Source organism: Rhyacophila brunnea, unplaced genomic scaffold, assembly GCF_057557595.1.
Source record: "Rhyacophila brunnea isolate RB1 unplaced genomic scaffold, BYU_Rbru_1.0 scaffold_20, whole genome shotgun sequence".
Lineage (NCBI taxonomy): Eukaryota > Metazoa > Arthropoda > Insecta > Trichoptera > Rhyacophilidae > Rhyacophila > Rhyacophila brunnea.
Genome location: NW_028232860.1, coordinates 1,973,615 through 1,989,141, shown reverse-complemented (window position 1 = coordinate 1,989,141; position 15,527 = coordinate 1,973,615). Strand labels below are relative to the sequence as shown.

The 15,527-nt window shown below is 31.9% G+C and overlaps 1 protein-coding gene across 1 annotated transcript in view; it reads left to right on the top strand.

Moving 5' to 3' along the window:
- The window catches only part of Nrx-1 (Neurexin 1), a 542,497-nt gene that overhangs the window by 460,392 nt on the left and 66,578 nt on the right, over positions 1-15,527 (top strand). The window contains exon 10 of the mRNA XM_085948211.1: positions 10,953-11,105. Coding sequence (XP_085804337.1) covers positions 10,953-11,105 — 153 coding nt within the window. The remainder of the gene's footprint in view (positions 1-10,952; positions 11,106-15,527) is intronic.

The following is a 15,527-nucleotide window of genomic DNA, read 5'->3' as shown; positions in this document are numbered from 1 at the left end:
GTGCGTACGTTAAAATTACTTGTAATAATGCATTCATAGATAACATTTTGAACAGAACCCAACCTGCAGACCATAGATAATAGACAACATCAATATAAAAAAAATACATAGTACCAACCACTAAAAACAAAGAACACGCGATTTTCTCATGAATCGAAAATGTGTAAGGATGTAGAAAATGATTAAAAAAAACGTTAATTGAGGCATGTTGATGTCGATGCAGCGCGGTACGTGTGAGGTGACCTTATTGTTCTTTTGGTGATTAGGTCAGATTTTGCTCAGATGTGCTACGGGATGGGAGCATCAGTCTGATAACATTTTAATCACCAAGAAAAACTATATTACATACCTTTTTCCCGAAGTGGCAGCTAACTGTGACATCACGTAACAGTACGTGACGTGCAGCATAATATATTTATCTGAACCTTAACTATCCCCAAACAAATTCCTTCTAGACCCCCTGTCATTGCTATGAAGATAACTATAATTACATTACATATATTTTGCTGATTTAATGTCACAATAGTTATTCAATGTGTGTTTGGGTTCAAAACACGGACATGATAAGTGAATAACCAACAGTCATTAATTCTCTATGTGATATAATAACTATGCTGTGTAAATATTATTATTAAATTGTATGTAATAAGTACGTACCACATATTGTATTTTATTTGAATTAAAATAGTAAAGTTCTTAAATAAAAAATCTTTTTGAAAAAAGTAAGACACCCGGCAGGAATCGAACCTGCGTCTCTTGGGTATCGCGCCCTGTGCATTACCACTATACTACGACTGCCATGCTTAATTGTGACAAATTTTAGCTATTTGATTTTTTTAAGGCTATACTTCAGCTGGGGCACGGTCTAAAAAGATCGTGATATGGCAATGCGCGCATTGTGTCAATGACGCGTGCCGAACGAAATATAATTTGTCATTAAAATTAAATATGCGTCCATTTAATGTTCTCTTTATTGTTATATTAGTAACAATAATAATATATTCATTGACATGTTTTCTTTTTCAAGTAAATGGGTATCGTTTTTTAGTCATCTTTACACGATTTAAGAATTAATACCCCCGTCGCCATCACGAAACTAATTGACGTGTTCACAGCTTGACTTTCGCTCTCCGATTACCAGCGAGTCCAAAATTTCGTCGCACCTATAGCTGAAAATTATTTGCCGTTTCACTGAAGTATGCCCTTAATACCTGCTCACAATCGCTATCCAATAAAATTTGTCACAATTGAGCATGGCAGTCGTAGCATAGTAGTAATGCACAGGGCATGAAATCCAAGAGACGCAGGTTCGATTCCTGCTGGGTGGGTGTCTTACTTTTTTCAAAAAGATTTTTTCTATTGGTTATAGTATATTTTCTCAGAAGTGTACATTCTTATAATCTTGTGAATTATTCGTTGAATAAAAGAAATAGTTAATTAGAATAGTTGTTTTACAAGATATGGAAGCTAATTAAATTCAATGTTTAACCTGTATCAAAAAAAAAATATTATAATCTAAACAAAATAACGATGTTAAGTAAACATCAATATAAAGTAACAGTTTACCGCCCCCGGCGATAGCATCCCTAATAGAGAGTGGGTGGATGAAAAAAAAGTGTTTATCCTTCGAAGCGAATCGCACGTCCATCTTTTCAGTTGCTTGTAAGCCGTCGAAACAATAACTAAATCCTCTTTCGAAAATGTCCAACAGTTTATTTTTATGAAAAGCGTAAAGCTTAGATACTCCCCTTATAGATATTTTTGAAAATCCACTGTCGAGAAATTTAGACACGCTTAACAGTCAAATTATATTAAGTATTTTTCCTAAGTTTAGTTAATCGTTATTTCACGTTATCTGTTTTATATTTTATTTAACTATAAAACTTAGTTTTCATCAAATAATTTGTTTTTCTGAGACTTTCTCAAATATTCAAGCAGCCTAGCGTGAAACTGTGGATACACTACACACCTGCATCAAATACCTCTTCCAAAAACCATCTTTAAATATAAGACAAATATACTATGAGTATTTTTCCTAAGCTTGGTTAATTTTAATATCGCATTATCTGTTTTTATTTCACTATAAAACTCAATTTTCACATAGCAATGTGCCCATATTAGGTTTTTCAGACTTTTTCTAATAGTCAAGCAGTTTAAATTGAAAATGTGGATACACCAAACAACTGTACCAAATACTTACTCCAGAAGTAATCTTTAAATATTTATGGGGATAAAAAACTCAACCTATGTCAGCATATTGATCGGCGATATTAAATAACTGATTTCAATTATAAATTCCTTAATATCAACTTCCTGTAGTGTCCAATTATGCCAAACTCAGTAAATAGTTTAATGTAATTACAATTTCCGCAATATCCGTACCATATCCAATGACATAAACTCCATATAGATATCCTTCTTCTTCTCCTTTTCACGATATTATTTTAATTGTGAGTACGTCAATAAATAGCGGATCATAATTTATTGGTCCTGTCACTCGAATATAAGTTCCAGGTCTTTTAGTCTCTAAGTCACTGTATCGCTCCGCACAACATCTCATTCTACCGAGACTCGGACCTCGGAACAGTATCATAAGTATTGTAACATAACTACTGAACATACTCTTGTACCGACTGTTTACGCTGCAAATAAAACACGTTCATCCACAACACAATGACTCCCACATATTAGTATATTACCAATACTCAGGCTTTTAAAGCGCTTAGGATTACAATTTTGGTATGTCAATGTACATTTAGAATTTATATAAATAGAGAATTTCCAAATACACTGTAAATGTATGTCTTCTATAAAAAAATATTACACACCCGTGCAAAGACATATATATAATACGGTGGTATCATTCTGCAATACGTGTATGTCAATTATGGAAGAAACTAGCTAGTATTATATAAAATTATGTACTTCCCACACTCAATTACCGATGCGTTGTGTGCCCAATTAAGAATGCTAAATTCCTAATACATTAACCCATTAAATAAAAAATAGCTTAATTTATAATAAAGTCACTTCATGTTTTGAAAACAATTTACCAGTTGTTCGCGTTGTTTTAAGTAAATCTCTCTTCATAAAATATATACCGCCGAATGAGCTTATTCTTTATCTTAAATCATTTTAGTTAGCGGGGTTTGAATAAGATTTTTTTTAAATCCCGGGATTTCTTTTAGAGCAGCTTAATTCTTATGACGGGGTTTTATTCCGACCACCCACTCGATGTGCTAAGCCCACATTTTAACTTTCCAAAACAAAAAAAAATGAGATAAATGATAGTGGCATAATTTTTCCTCTCTCACCGCTTTTTGAGATTTAAACATTAAAAAATGTCTACTTTTAGTTTTAGTTTCTCCCACTTTATAATCATTGTTAGAAAGAATTTGTTTTAAGTAAATTGCTCCATAATTACTTTATCACTATAACCACCTGAGTTTTGTTTTATTACAATAATTATCTATTTTAATTCCTGCATTTGAAAGTGAGTTATAAAAAGTTAATTCTTACACATACGGTGTGAATCTTTTCACTTCCTATTTACGATAAATGTATTTTGGCTACTTGCTCAACCTAAGATCCATTTATTGAATTTATACACGCATTCAGACAAACAAAATCTGAATTTGCATACTATATTTTTCAATATTATATAATACAATTCAAACACGTCATAAAAATTTCACAATAAAGCAGTAAAAATATGGACTTTGCAATAATTCCATGTAGGGTGAAATCTATATTATATTATTACGAAAACAAGTTTATATATTTCACATGTTGAATTCTTAGTGACAACCGTGTGGATAGTGCTAATTAATATTATAAGCTTATAAGTATTTTTTTAAATACCATATTGAAATAGGGTAAATAGAATAGGCTATAAAAATAAATAATATATATTGCAAGAACACACTAGGATTCGGATAATAGCTTGAAAATATTTAATTTTAATAAAAACATATTGGGTTTTTTATTACTATGTCCGATCCTAAGAATAAGTTTTCAGCAACTTGCTCAAGCTGTTAGAGCCATGTTCTGACTCCAAACATACTTTAGAAAGCAATATGTGTATTTTCCGAAAACAGGATTTGAATTTCGAAACTACGATAATATAAACCAACCCGTTAGCCACTCGGCCATCGTAGACCAAGTTAGGCATGGTTTCATTGAATTTTATAGACTGATAATGTTTAGTGTGCATTATTTACGTCGGATCTTAACAACCTACCTCCACCTAATACCTCGACTAATAGTCAAATCTTAGTGTCTCTCTACGATTTCAAAATAGCTGCTTTTGATTAGCATTTTTATTCATCTCGTGATACCTAATCACAAAAGAATTGCAACATAAAAGAACTTTTTACATACAACGTTTTTAAATTCTGTTGAACCATATAAACTTGACTTGACTAGCTTAAACGATCAAAAAAATTTGCACTTGACATGTCATATTGATTTCCATAGTAACGCACGTATATATTAATAATTTAGTTGCTAGGACCCCAGACCCCTGGCAACCGATAATGGTGTTGAAATAACTTTTCATGCAATACAGAATTAACTGAAAATGAATTCAATTCTACTTAAAGATGGCTAAAAGTATTAAAAATGCATTGGTGTCGTGTTCTGATATATTCTAAAAGTTTCAAATGTCTAGCTAGTCGGGAAGTTAGTTAAAATCGATTGTAAGATTTGTACCGGACAAAAATAAGAATACGAGCCAAGAAAAACCTTCTAATAATAACAATATAGTATTATGCGCATAGGACTACGGGAGCCACATTTTATTTAAATACCAACCCACTTATGTCTTATTTAAGTTTTAAAATTATCGCGGATATAATAATATTATTTTTAACTTACTGTCGTATTTACTTTGTAAACTTTGCGTTATGTTGTTATATTACATTTTTTTACTATATAATATAATAGTGAATTATCGCAAGGTAACAACGCAACCAATTAAAAGTCTATTATACATTAGACTACAAATCTACACTATTCCAATGTAGCATGTATACAATACAATAGTAATACTGACATATAAAAGCTTTCCATGTCTACATAAGTGTATATATTTAAACTTAGCGAGCTTTCTGCGCGACCTTCAGTGAAAAAAATCGATGAGGTGTCTGTTTTTCCGACTGCCTTCTAAGGAGTCCATCCCCTAACGGAAGCGCCTTTTCAAAGGGGATGAATTAATTCGATCTCACCCCTTACGAATAAATGACTCCACGTCAGTTCGCACTGCTCCGCCAATGAACAGACAATAATAATTAATCGAAGCGAATTCATTTTTGGCACAATCACTAATCATTTATTATTTATAAATCTTTTTATTTATCAAATACCAAAAGTAAAATTAATATTGGTCTCCACTTTAGACTTGTTATGAAGTTGTAGGTTAATTTAACTGTGTTTTTGTTTTACACAAAATGGCTGTTATTCATTAACACAAGCGTTGCGTCCAATCTGTATATTAAATAAATATAGAAAACACAATACGTGAACCTTGATTTAACTAACAATCTTAATAGCCATTTCTTGGAGATTTGAAACAACTCAAATAGCATAGTTATTAATAACTATTCGTTATAATGAAAGTCGCACATGCGGCTTTCGTGGTCCAGTGCGTAAGGCGCTGGTTTTCCACCCGAGAGTTCTGGGTTCGATTCTTGGTCAGGACACAATATTTATGTGTTTTTCTCAAAGCGTTTCTGATTGTTCAAAATTACTAACAACCACCTTGTATGAAAAAGCAAGGACATTGTTATTAATTTATTCTCTTCTTGGTCGTACACTCATTTGTGAGAATCGTGACCATTTTTTAATTTTGCTATTCTTTGAGCGACCAAGACTTTCCATCCTTCTCGATCTTCCATTTCAGGGCAGAATGAATGGTGCCCCCAGTCAGCTTTTTCACTTGGTCGCACCAGCGCAGACGCTCTTTCTCTGCTTCGCCTTCCCTGGAGGTTACCTAATAATTCTAAAAAAAAAATGAAAGTCGCATGACCATTAGATAATTTCATAGTATTTAAGTAAGCTCTAGGTGGTTAAATTGATAAAGCACATTGGCTGGAATCCGATGGTTTCGGACTTGTACCCATCGAATCCCCATCCGGCAAGATATTTTTTTTCAAGATTTTTTCTAATATGTAATATTTCTAATGTGTTTTCAAATTATCTGAAATCTCGCTGTAAAACCTAATTGAATTAATTGTTTTCCATGTTTATTCTTATGCTTTGATATCGTTTTGAAGATTAATGTGTAAACCCAGATACGTATTATTAAACTGTTTTTTATACCACAAAAATTATACGAAATAAACCATTAAGCAGTGGCAAAGCCTACCTTCTAAGAAAAAAATGTTTACTTGCATATTGCCATATTTATATAATCACTTGATTATTTTATACTCTATAAAAATAATTAAATTTACCAACGACAGATGTCGTATAATATGTTGGAATGTATTATACAGATTACAAAATGAAAATAATCTGCAAAGGTTTAATAAAAAATACCACAGCGCGCCATCTGTGTCGGATTATTCCTCAAGGAATAATTGTGATATTTTTTCGTATGGACTTTACGTTACGTATTCTCAGTCAGTCTACCGAATTGTATGAAATATAGTAGGCTCATATCGCAGAGCTTAAAACCTTCGCGCATAATATTGTTGTCATGACTACACTTTGTCTAAAAATAAAATAATTAATAGTTAGATAATTTAAAAAAAAAATCTATGGCGTTTTAACACAATCACAGCTAACCTTTCAATTACCCCATTTAAATAACATGTTAATTATATTTAATGGCCAATTACTCCAAACGCGCCAGTCGCGGTGTTAGCAATAAATGGTTAATCGCATTAGATTGTTTTTAAAATTAAAATATATTTTATCTAATGATTTTTGATGTGTATAAATATTTTGAAAAATACGTAATAAGTCATTGGACGCTAAAGTCGCACCTAGCGCGTAACGATCAAGTAGACTTTCGATATAATTGGCATGCTATTTAAATGTGGTAATTAAAAAGTAATTATCTTTAAACTCGTCGCTCGATTTTATATCGTCAGTGAGTTTTTGAAATTTCATTGAATTAGTGTGTCGTTGTCATTGGTGTGTACCTATTCATTAGTAGTATCATCGAAATATCATCTTATTTTCCGTAAGTATATCTGACAAGTCTGCTCTTTTTCTCTGATCTCTATACCCTACCTCTTTCCAAAGTCACCTTTCGCTACTGCTATTTAGTTATATCATTAACCGTACAGTAATTTTCTCTATGCCTTACTAAATCAGCCGCAATTATCCAGTCTAATATTTGAAACATCCTATTTTTATTACAAATATACATATTATTTCTACTACATTCACTTATAAATCCATTAATCTAACTAGTTGTAAGTCAATTATGTAGCCTGAAATGATAGAAATTGTCGGTCTACGTCGCTGTATACTCTACAATGTAGAGGCTAATTTTATACATCAATACCCATTATTTTTTTCTAATAACGAACACAAAAAATCCTAAATAAATCAACTCACAGGCGTTCAATTATTGTATTACTAATAATTACATAGTGAAACGAAAATAATTTCATTGATTTGAAAGAAATTCCAATGAATAGAACTTAAAATATTTTTTTTTGAATGAAAGATTATAATAATACTATATTTCCTAATTAAAATATTATTTTTCTATTGAATTCCAAATATACACAAAAAATGATTTTGCTCCCTCGATAACGGAGTGGTATTATATCCGCTTGGTAACTCAAGGGGCTTGGGCATGGCCCCCATAGGGGGGGGCTGACAGGGCTCTAGCCTAGGGGCCTGGGTTCTGGGGGGAGGCCCGCGTGGCGCGTCTACATCATAAGTGAGATAAATACACATCACAAATTGTCTCTGTTCTGGCAGAACATACTAACTGGAGAATACTAGTTTTGAGTAATTTGACTTTGAAGTTGTTAAAATGTTTGAAATAATGGTCTATCATGTGAGTTTATTAAGTAATCGTAAAAAGGATGACTTTAAAATAAAGACTGTTTATTTATTAAGAAGGTTTCCAGACAGTAAAGTTTGAAATAAGAAACATTTTGGTACTAACTCAATATGTAATTTTTTCGAATTAGTGTCATCTGCCAGAACAGTGACGAAATTTACTCTAATGGTAAAAATTTCGCCTGCGGCGCTATTTTACTTTAAGAATATTACTATTTTAAAATATGTGATTGTGTGATGCAAATTTTGAATATTGTGTATCGATATTCGAAAACTTCATAACACAAATGAATTTATTGAAAAATACAAAAAATCGTTAAAGATACACTGAATACCCTCAATTTTACCTGGAATACCATTTGGGATACGTTTCTGTAGAGCGTCTGTTTTTAACCCTAGCGATAAGTAGGGGGGCCCGACAATGATCTTGGTCTAGGGGCCCGCTTCAAGATGTGGGGGCCATGGGCTCGGGTTTAATATATTTAGATATTTTAAACTTGACATAGCAGGGGCGATTTCCTTTGACGCATATTACGCAATCGATTCTTCAGAAGTTTTAAGAGGGGGCCTTGAAACAGTTCAAATTATTCGTACAATTATTTAACTATTCCAAAATATTAGATGCTATTTTAATGTGATCAGTGACTAAACGCGGTACCGCTCATATTATGTCAAATGTAATAATAAAATTTTGTTGTAATGACATGGGGTAAAATCAAAGAAATATGTATACAAAATAGAGTAGTTAAAGAGTAAATAGGACCATCATAAGAAGAGTATTATAGAAGTACACCGAATATACCAAGTAGATCAGATTTAAAAAATATATAAAACAGAATACACTCATCCTCACGCAATTGGAAAATAACAATATCCTTAGTAATTCGGTTGAATACATGAACACAGTTAATATCTCTTCCGAGTCCGTTGTCTTCAGGTAACTGAATGTTATTCAATCTCGTTGATTACCCGTGACTGCAGATCGCCTGTTCTAGCGACAATAATAAGGATTTGAGGTAGGAGGGATGAGAACGACCATAATTGGCTCAACCAATAGTCAAAAGTTTTAACGTACTTTTTCATTCATTTACTCTATCACAAAAGTTGACAAAGAATTCAAAGCGTCATCTTCATAGACTATTGTTTACATTTAATTGTTTGATTTTAGCCTACTATTGGTGTATGTTATTATACCTTAAACGCAATTTGAATAAACTAACCACACTGGGTGCAATAACCTGCCTAACGGTCAATTATTTAACAATAAAGCTACGATCGATATGAATATAATTGGTGTACAAAACCGATTCAATCGCAATCATTCGGCGTAGACCCATCTACGGTAACGTAGCAGTCAATTCACTGCCACCTGCCGACGCCTGGCTTACGGCACATTAGTCGACACTTTATTATACTTTCTCTGCTTTAACGTTAAAATAATAAAGATAATTTTAGAAACTTCTTAGTAGAATTTACTCAATACAATCATTCCTTGAATCTATAATAATCAGTACTATTGTACTCGAACAATTGACCGACGCAGATTGATAAAATTGCACAAAAAAAACTCACGCACTACGATATTAAAGAAATATAACAATTATAATATCGTGGAATATACAAACACTTCTGAGAAAATATATTATAACCAATAGAAAAAATCTTTTTTGAAAAAAAGTAAGACACCCGGCAGGAATCAAACTTGCATGTCTTGGGTTCACGGCCCGTGCGCATTGTCCACTATGCTACTAGGTGACATACTAATTACGACAAATTTTGGTACTGTTCGGTTATGAGGAATGCAGCGGAAAACACATTTTGAAAATACCCGATATACTGGATTATTTCTTAGGTTAACCTAACCAAACCTAACCTAACCTAACCTAACCTAAACTAACCCAAACTAAGAAATAATCCAGTATATCGGGTATTTTCAAAATATATTTTCCGCTGTTTTCCTTATAACCGAACAGTACCCAAATTTCAACTATTGGCCTTTATAATACCTGCTCGTCAGCGCTCTTCCAAATGAAGCTACTATTGGCAATCGGTTTTTGTTTATTAAATCAAAGTAGGTACATACTACTTTAATTACTAACCGACGTCACGGATCTCTCCAATGTGTTTTTCAAAATTATATATGTTCAAAAATTAGAATGGTACATTCTTAAATCATGTGAATTATTCGTTGAATAAAAGAAATAGTTAATTATAATGACGTTATTGACAATAATTGACGATAGGTAGGTAATATTTTGTTTACGCGTGCATGGATTTATTGCTGACAGTTGTACCTACGTATTATCGCGACCATGACAGGAAAATGCAAGTTGCAAGATTGCATGCATGCATCAAAAAAGTTTAGAAACTACTGAACTGTCACGCAATAATTAGTACTTCCATGGCGGGGTGCATGCGCAGTAGAATGATAGTGGTGAACCTGCCGGAAGAAATACGAACTACACCGCACAGAATATTTTGACGTTTACCGGTTATCTACGCACTTGTCCGACCCTGTCTGATGCAATGTGCAATAAACTAATAAAACATTAGGTGTAATTACAAGCGATAAAATCAGACGTCCTTTGCTTTACCTCATTTATATAATATGTTTAAAAATCTATTTTAATATAATAAGTTTTCTTAAACATTTAAGAAAGGAAGATTTACTTTTTTAAAAAAACCTCTTTAGATTTATCATAATATCATCAATACAAGGCATTTTTATCAAGGAATCCTGAATAGCGTACAACTAATTTAATCTTTAGCCTAAGTATTTTTTTTAGCTTCACTTTCATAATATTACAATCTTCCATCGGCATTAAAGACAGTCTTTCTTCATAAACTTTGATAAGGAGAAAGCAACAACGGTCTAAAGTCATCTATAATGAGAACAAAAATAGTATAGTATTGCTTTATTTTAATTAAAGGTGGAATTTTCTGCTGATACTCTCCGTCTGAACTTGATCGATCTGGCGAGGACTGGCAGTAAGCTGATCAGCGTCACGGGAGGAGTGGAATATGCCTGCGCACCTGGTGACACAGCTGATCCAGTTTCCTTCACCACGAGAGATTCGCACTTGGTAAGTCATTAATTTATATTAAGTTATTAGTTATAATAAGTTATTAATTTTTACCTGTACGGTACAAAGTTAACAATAATTATAAAACTCCCATTCTATCATTAATTCCCCACCAGACAGTCCCAAAATTGCGACCATTTTCACGTTGACTATTGAAAAGCCATTTTCTCTAATCATTCTTCAATATCAAGGATTCATTGTCCTTTAATTAGTAAATTTCATCTATTAACATGTTAAATACCTCCTTTGAGGTACTCGTACTCAAATGCAATAAATATTAATAATCTATTTTTTGTTGGATACCTACTCAAATAGTTTATTATTATGTGACTTGAATGTTTACTTAAATTGTTATTTTTTTTAATGATTCACAGACCATCAGCAGTTTTAAATAACGCTGGCTCTGTCTAATGTTGTTCGTAGCATATTTTTATACAGATTTTTTTGCAAAATAGTTTTGGAATCTAGTAACGAGTTTAAAACTGTAAGTAGTTTAATGTAGCGACAAGCGACATAATAAAAAAAGCGCCTTTATTCGAGCGTACACATGACGAAGGCAGTCGGATGTCTGCATGGAGAAATTCACCTTCCAGACTTGACTGACGCGCATAACGCATGTCTATTAGGGTTTTCGCCTCATTGATTCATGAATACTATAGTTCGAATTAATTTTTGAGGGTTTACTTAGCAAATAGAAATATTCTTAACCTAAGTAGTACTTAACTCACCTGTAACAAAAAAAAAACAGATGGAATTAGAAATAATATTGAACGTAAAGATTTTTTAAATTCTCTACAAAATACTGTGACATGTCGTAAAATGGCACTACAGTTGATGTATCACAGTATAATCTTTACGTTAACATATATATTTTTTAAATAATAAAGCCGTTCGCTCATTGCTTAAAATATAATGAACAACTTTCATTATTGTTTCAATTACCTAATGTATCTAGGCTCTCTCGGTAATTAACATATATTTATAAAAGCCCTTTGTTGACACGAATTCATAAACCATTACACAATATGAATTCAAAAATAACTCCATATTACCATAGCACATTTAATTGAACGCGCTGTTATTTTAAAACAGCTTTGACAAAACATGAAAATTTATTGTTCGCAAAATTATTCCGCTTGTATCAAAATTGTTGTTTCGTAATGTAGAGATAACAAAACAAGTCTAATTTATTTTCATACGTTGTCCGGTTAGCGGTATGACTCCAGCCACCGCCATCTTTAGATTAATAAAGCCTGAGCATAACTTTTTGCACAAGCAACGAATGGTCCACTGCCATACTATTTATTGATAAAAAAAACTTGCAAGCATAGTTTGGTATTCTATAATGACTGAACAGTATAAATAATAAGTTATTAGTTATTAAAATAAATGAAAATATAATTAATATTAAATTCTACAGGTTTTTTTAAAAAGGTTTGTCGATAGCTATTTCGGTTGTAACACCATTATCAAGACTATTCAGATAAGCCGTTTGCCTTTGCTTAAATACTATACGCATAGATAGATACAGAATACATTTTCTTATTCGTTCAAACAATATTACGACTCTGTATACTTATTATTAATTGTAATAATATTAATACTTTAAAAACAACCTGTAGAATTTAATATTAATTATATTTTAATTTATTTTAAAATGGAATTCTACCAAGTAAATGCTAACTCAATTAATTAATTATTAGTTATTGTCGTTTAGAATCGACTGTCACATTGACAAACGTCCTAGCGTATTATCATAGTATCATTATACACAGAAGAAGTTTACTTACGTTTATCGTCACTTCAAATTAATAATAACACAGAACCACTAAATCAGATGAATTCCAAGGTCTCCAAAATACGTTAAAATAATCTGAAAGAAATCTGACACTAAGAATACTCCAACAAGTGAACACGACAGACGCGTCAGTTTGAGCACTCTATAGACAATAACAGGCAATTACAGGTCATCCATAGAGAACGGGAGGGGCGGAAAGGTAGTACCAGTCGTGAAATGTATCGGCTTTCCTCTTCAGTCGGCAATGCTCCAGCACAGTTTTGGAAATGTCGCAAGTGAATATAGGCTAAATAATTATTGCTACTAACGAAACTAGCTGCCAGTAGCCAGTTGCCTCGCTACACATTTAATTCGGGTTAGCGTCCTGGTCACATAGTGGTGGATTTTTTTATAATAATATAATTAATTTAATAATAATGATACGCTTTGAATGCATGTACTTCATTACTCAATCTAGTAAATTTTTAGGATGACAGCACGGTTTTTGATATGGGGATTTTTTTTTCTAATACTATCCTTTTCAAGGAAGTTCTATTTTTCCGAGGTTTTGATTGTCGCTGTACACATTTTACATTTTATTTTCAATTGAGCTAATGGATCGGTCAAATGGTAATTTAATGATATAATATTTTTTCTGGTAAAAATCAAGAAAACTAAAGTCAAAAGTATATACTTAGTTACTTATCCAAATTACTGTACATATCATTAAAAATTGAAGGATATACGGAGTTAGGTAATCAAGTAATCAATACAAACAAAAACATACATAATATTATAATGCGGTTACCTATATAAAGCGTAAAATTATTTATAAAGTTATATATTCAAAAATGATTTGTTAATAAATACAAATATAGTAAAATCATATTATAATAAATGTTTTAATATAGTGTTATGCTAATAAAAATTTAACGTCAAGTGAATCTGGATTACTCATAGTATCGATGATTTAAAATTTTACAAATTCCAAATTTTAAAAATAAACTGACGCAATAAATAAAGAATTTGTTTATAATCGGATCATGAAAGAAACCAAATAAAGACACCATTGTTGTATTAGTTTCTCAAATAAGTATCAATGTCGGGTTACCAGATTATATTTTCACAGTGTGTGGAAGTGTGCTTATTTAATTACGTTAAATCTTATTGTAAGCCTATATTATGAATTAATTATTGATCATTTGCTAGAATGGTGGACCATATAGGTAGAAACATATAAAAATTATTAAATCGGATTTCAATTAATTTGTTATAGATCGATGGAAAGGTATAAAGAATTATGGTGTTGGATAGGAACACGATTTTGATAATGTAAATTTCTTTAAGAATGTGCTCGACCCAAAGTACATAAATTGAAGTGAAAGTGTTAAAAAATCAACGTACCTATATAAGTTTTCAAAAAGATTTAACGATAATAATATTATTATGTAATAAAATTATTATACAAAATTGTGCTTTGGAGGTTGTTTTACGACTTTTTCAAAACTTTGTTTTTTTTGAAATTATGAGCTATAATTCTAGGCTACATAGTATTATCTAGTTAATTTGTCTACTTACTTCCATGTTTTAGATAAGTAATTTCGGTTCAATCGAAATACGTGTAAAGCAATGGTTAATAATTAATGAAGCGAGTCTGGTTGTTACCGTGACGCGCAAAGACGGCGAGTAAAAACTGATAAAATATTGTTATGTTAAAAGTTTGTAAGAAGCATCATTCAGGCGGTGTTGCCATCCAGTGTTGTGTGAGATGTGAAAAAAATATTCCCATTGCGCTACAAATATATTGTGAATTTGTGAGTGATTGGAATACTTATAAGAGGCGGTATCTTGCAACACTCCATGTTTTTGTGCCTCATGAAAATGTAAATTGTTCCAAATACACTAATATTAAGTAAATTTATTGAAATGGTTTACTTTTGGAAAGCCTAACGTACTACTAGTTGTTTCGAATCAATAATAACAACAAAACTTTGAATCACCTCACAATAATAAACAAATTCAAATTAGTTCAAATAAAAACAACAATTGACCGTATAAAATTAACTGTGTGTGTATTTTGATGACATATAACATAACATTGTTGACAGTCAGTGAGCTATTTAGTCTCTCTAAACTTCAGTTGAGCTAATCGGCTATGACAACTCGGTTTCAACGAGAAATGATTATTTTAACTTGTGATGTTAATGGTGAGAAAGAAGATTTTTCATCAAATCTCTTCCATGCATAAGGCGCTTTTTCCGCGTAGTAGCGTACGCGCTATGTAGACAGATTAGGACTTAACTCTATGTTGACTTCGTAATTGATATCTCTCACAGTCTTACAGCCAGTCAATTTAGTCTGATTAACTCTAGCTCTTTTGATCATATAGGTCCTCTATTTTGAAACTAAGCACCTTACACTATTGAGATTCGTTTCTAGTAATAAGTGTGGTATCTAGTTGTCAAATGTGATACCTACCAGAACTGAACTAATAATTTGGCAAGTTCATCTGGTTATTCGGTCGAGCGAGTCATCTTGTCTTGTTAATCTGTTTTCGTGTACCGTTTGAAGTACCTATTCTCTGTTATTATTGATTAATATCTGTGATCTCTGAATAAATACTAAAACCGGATATGTTTCTATTT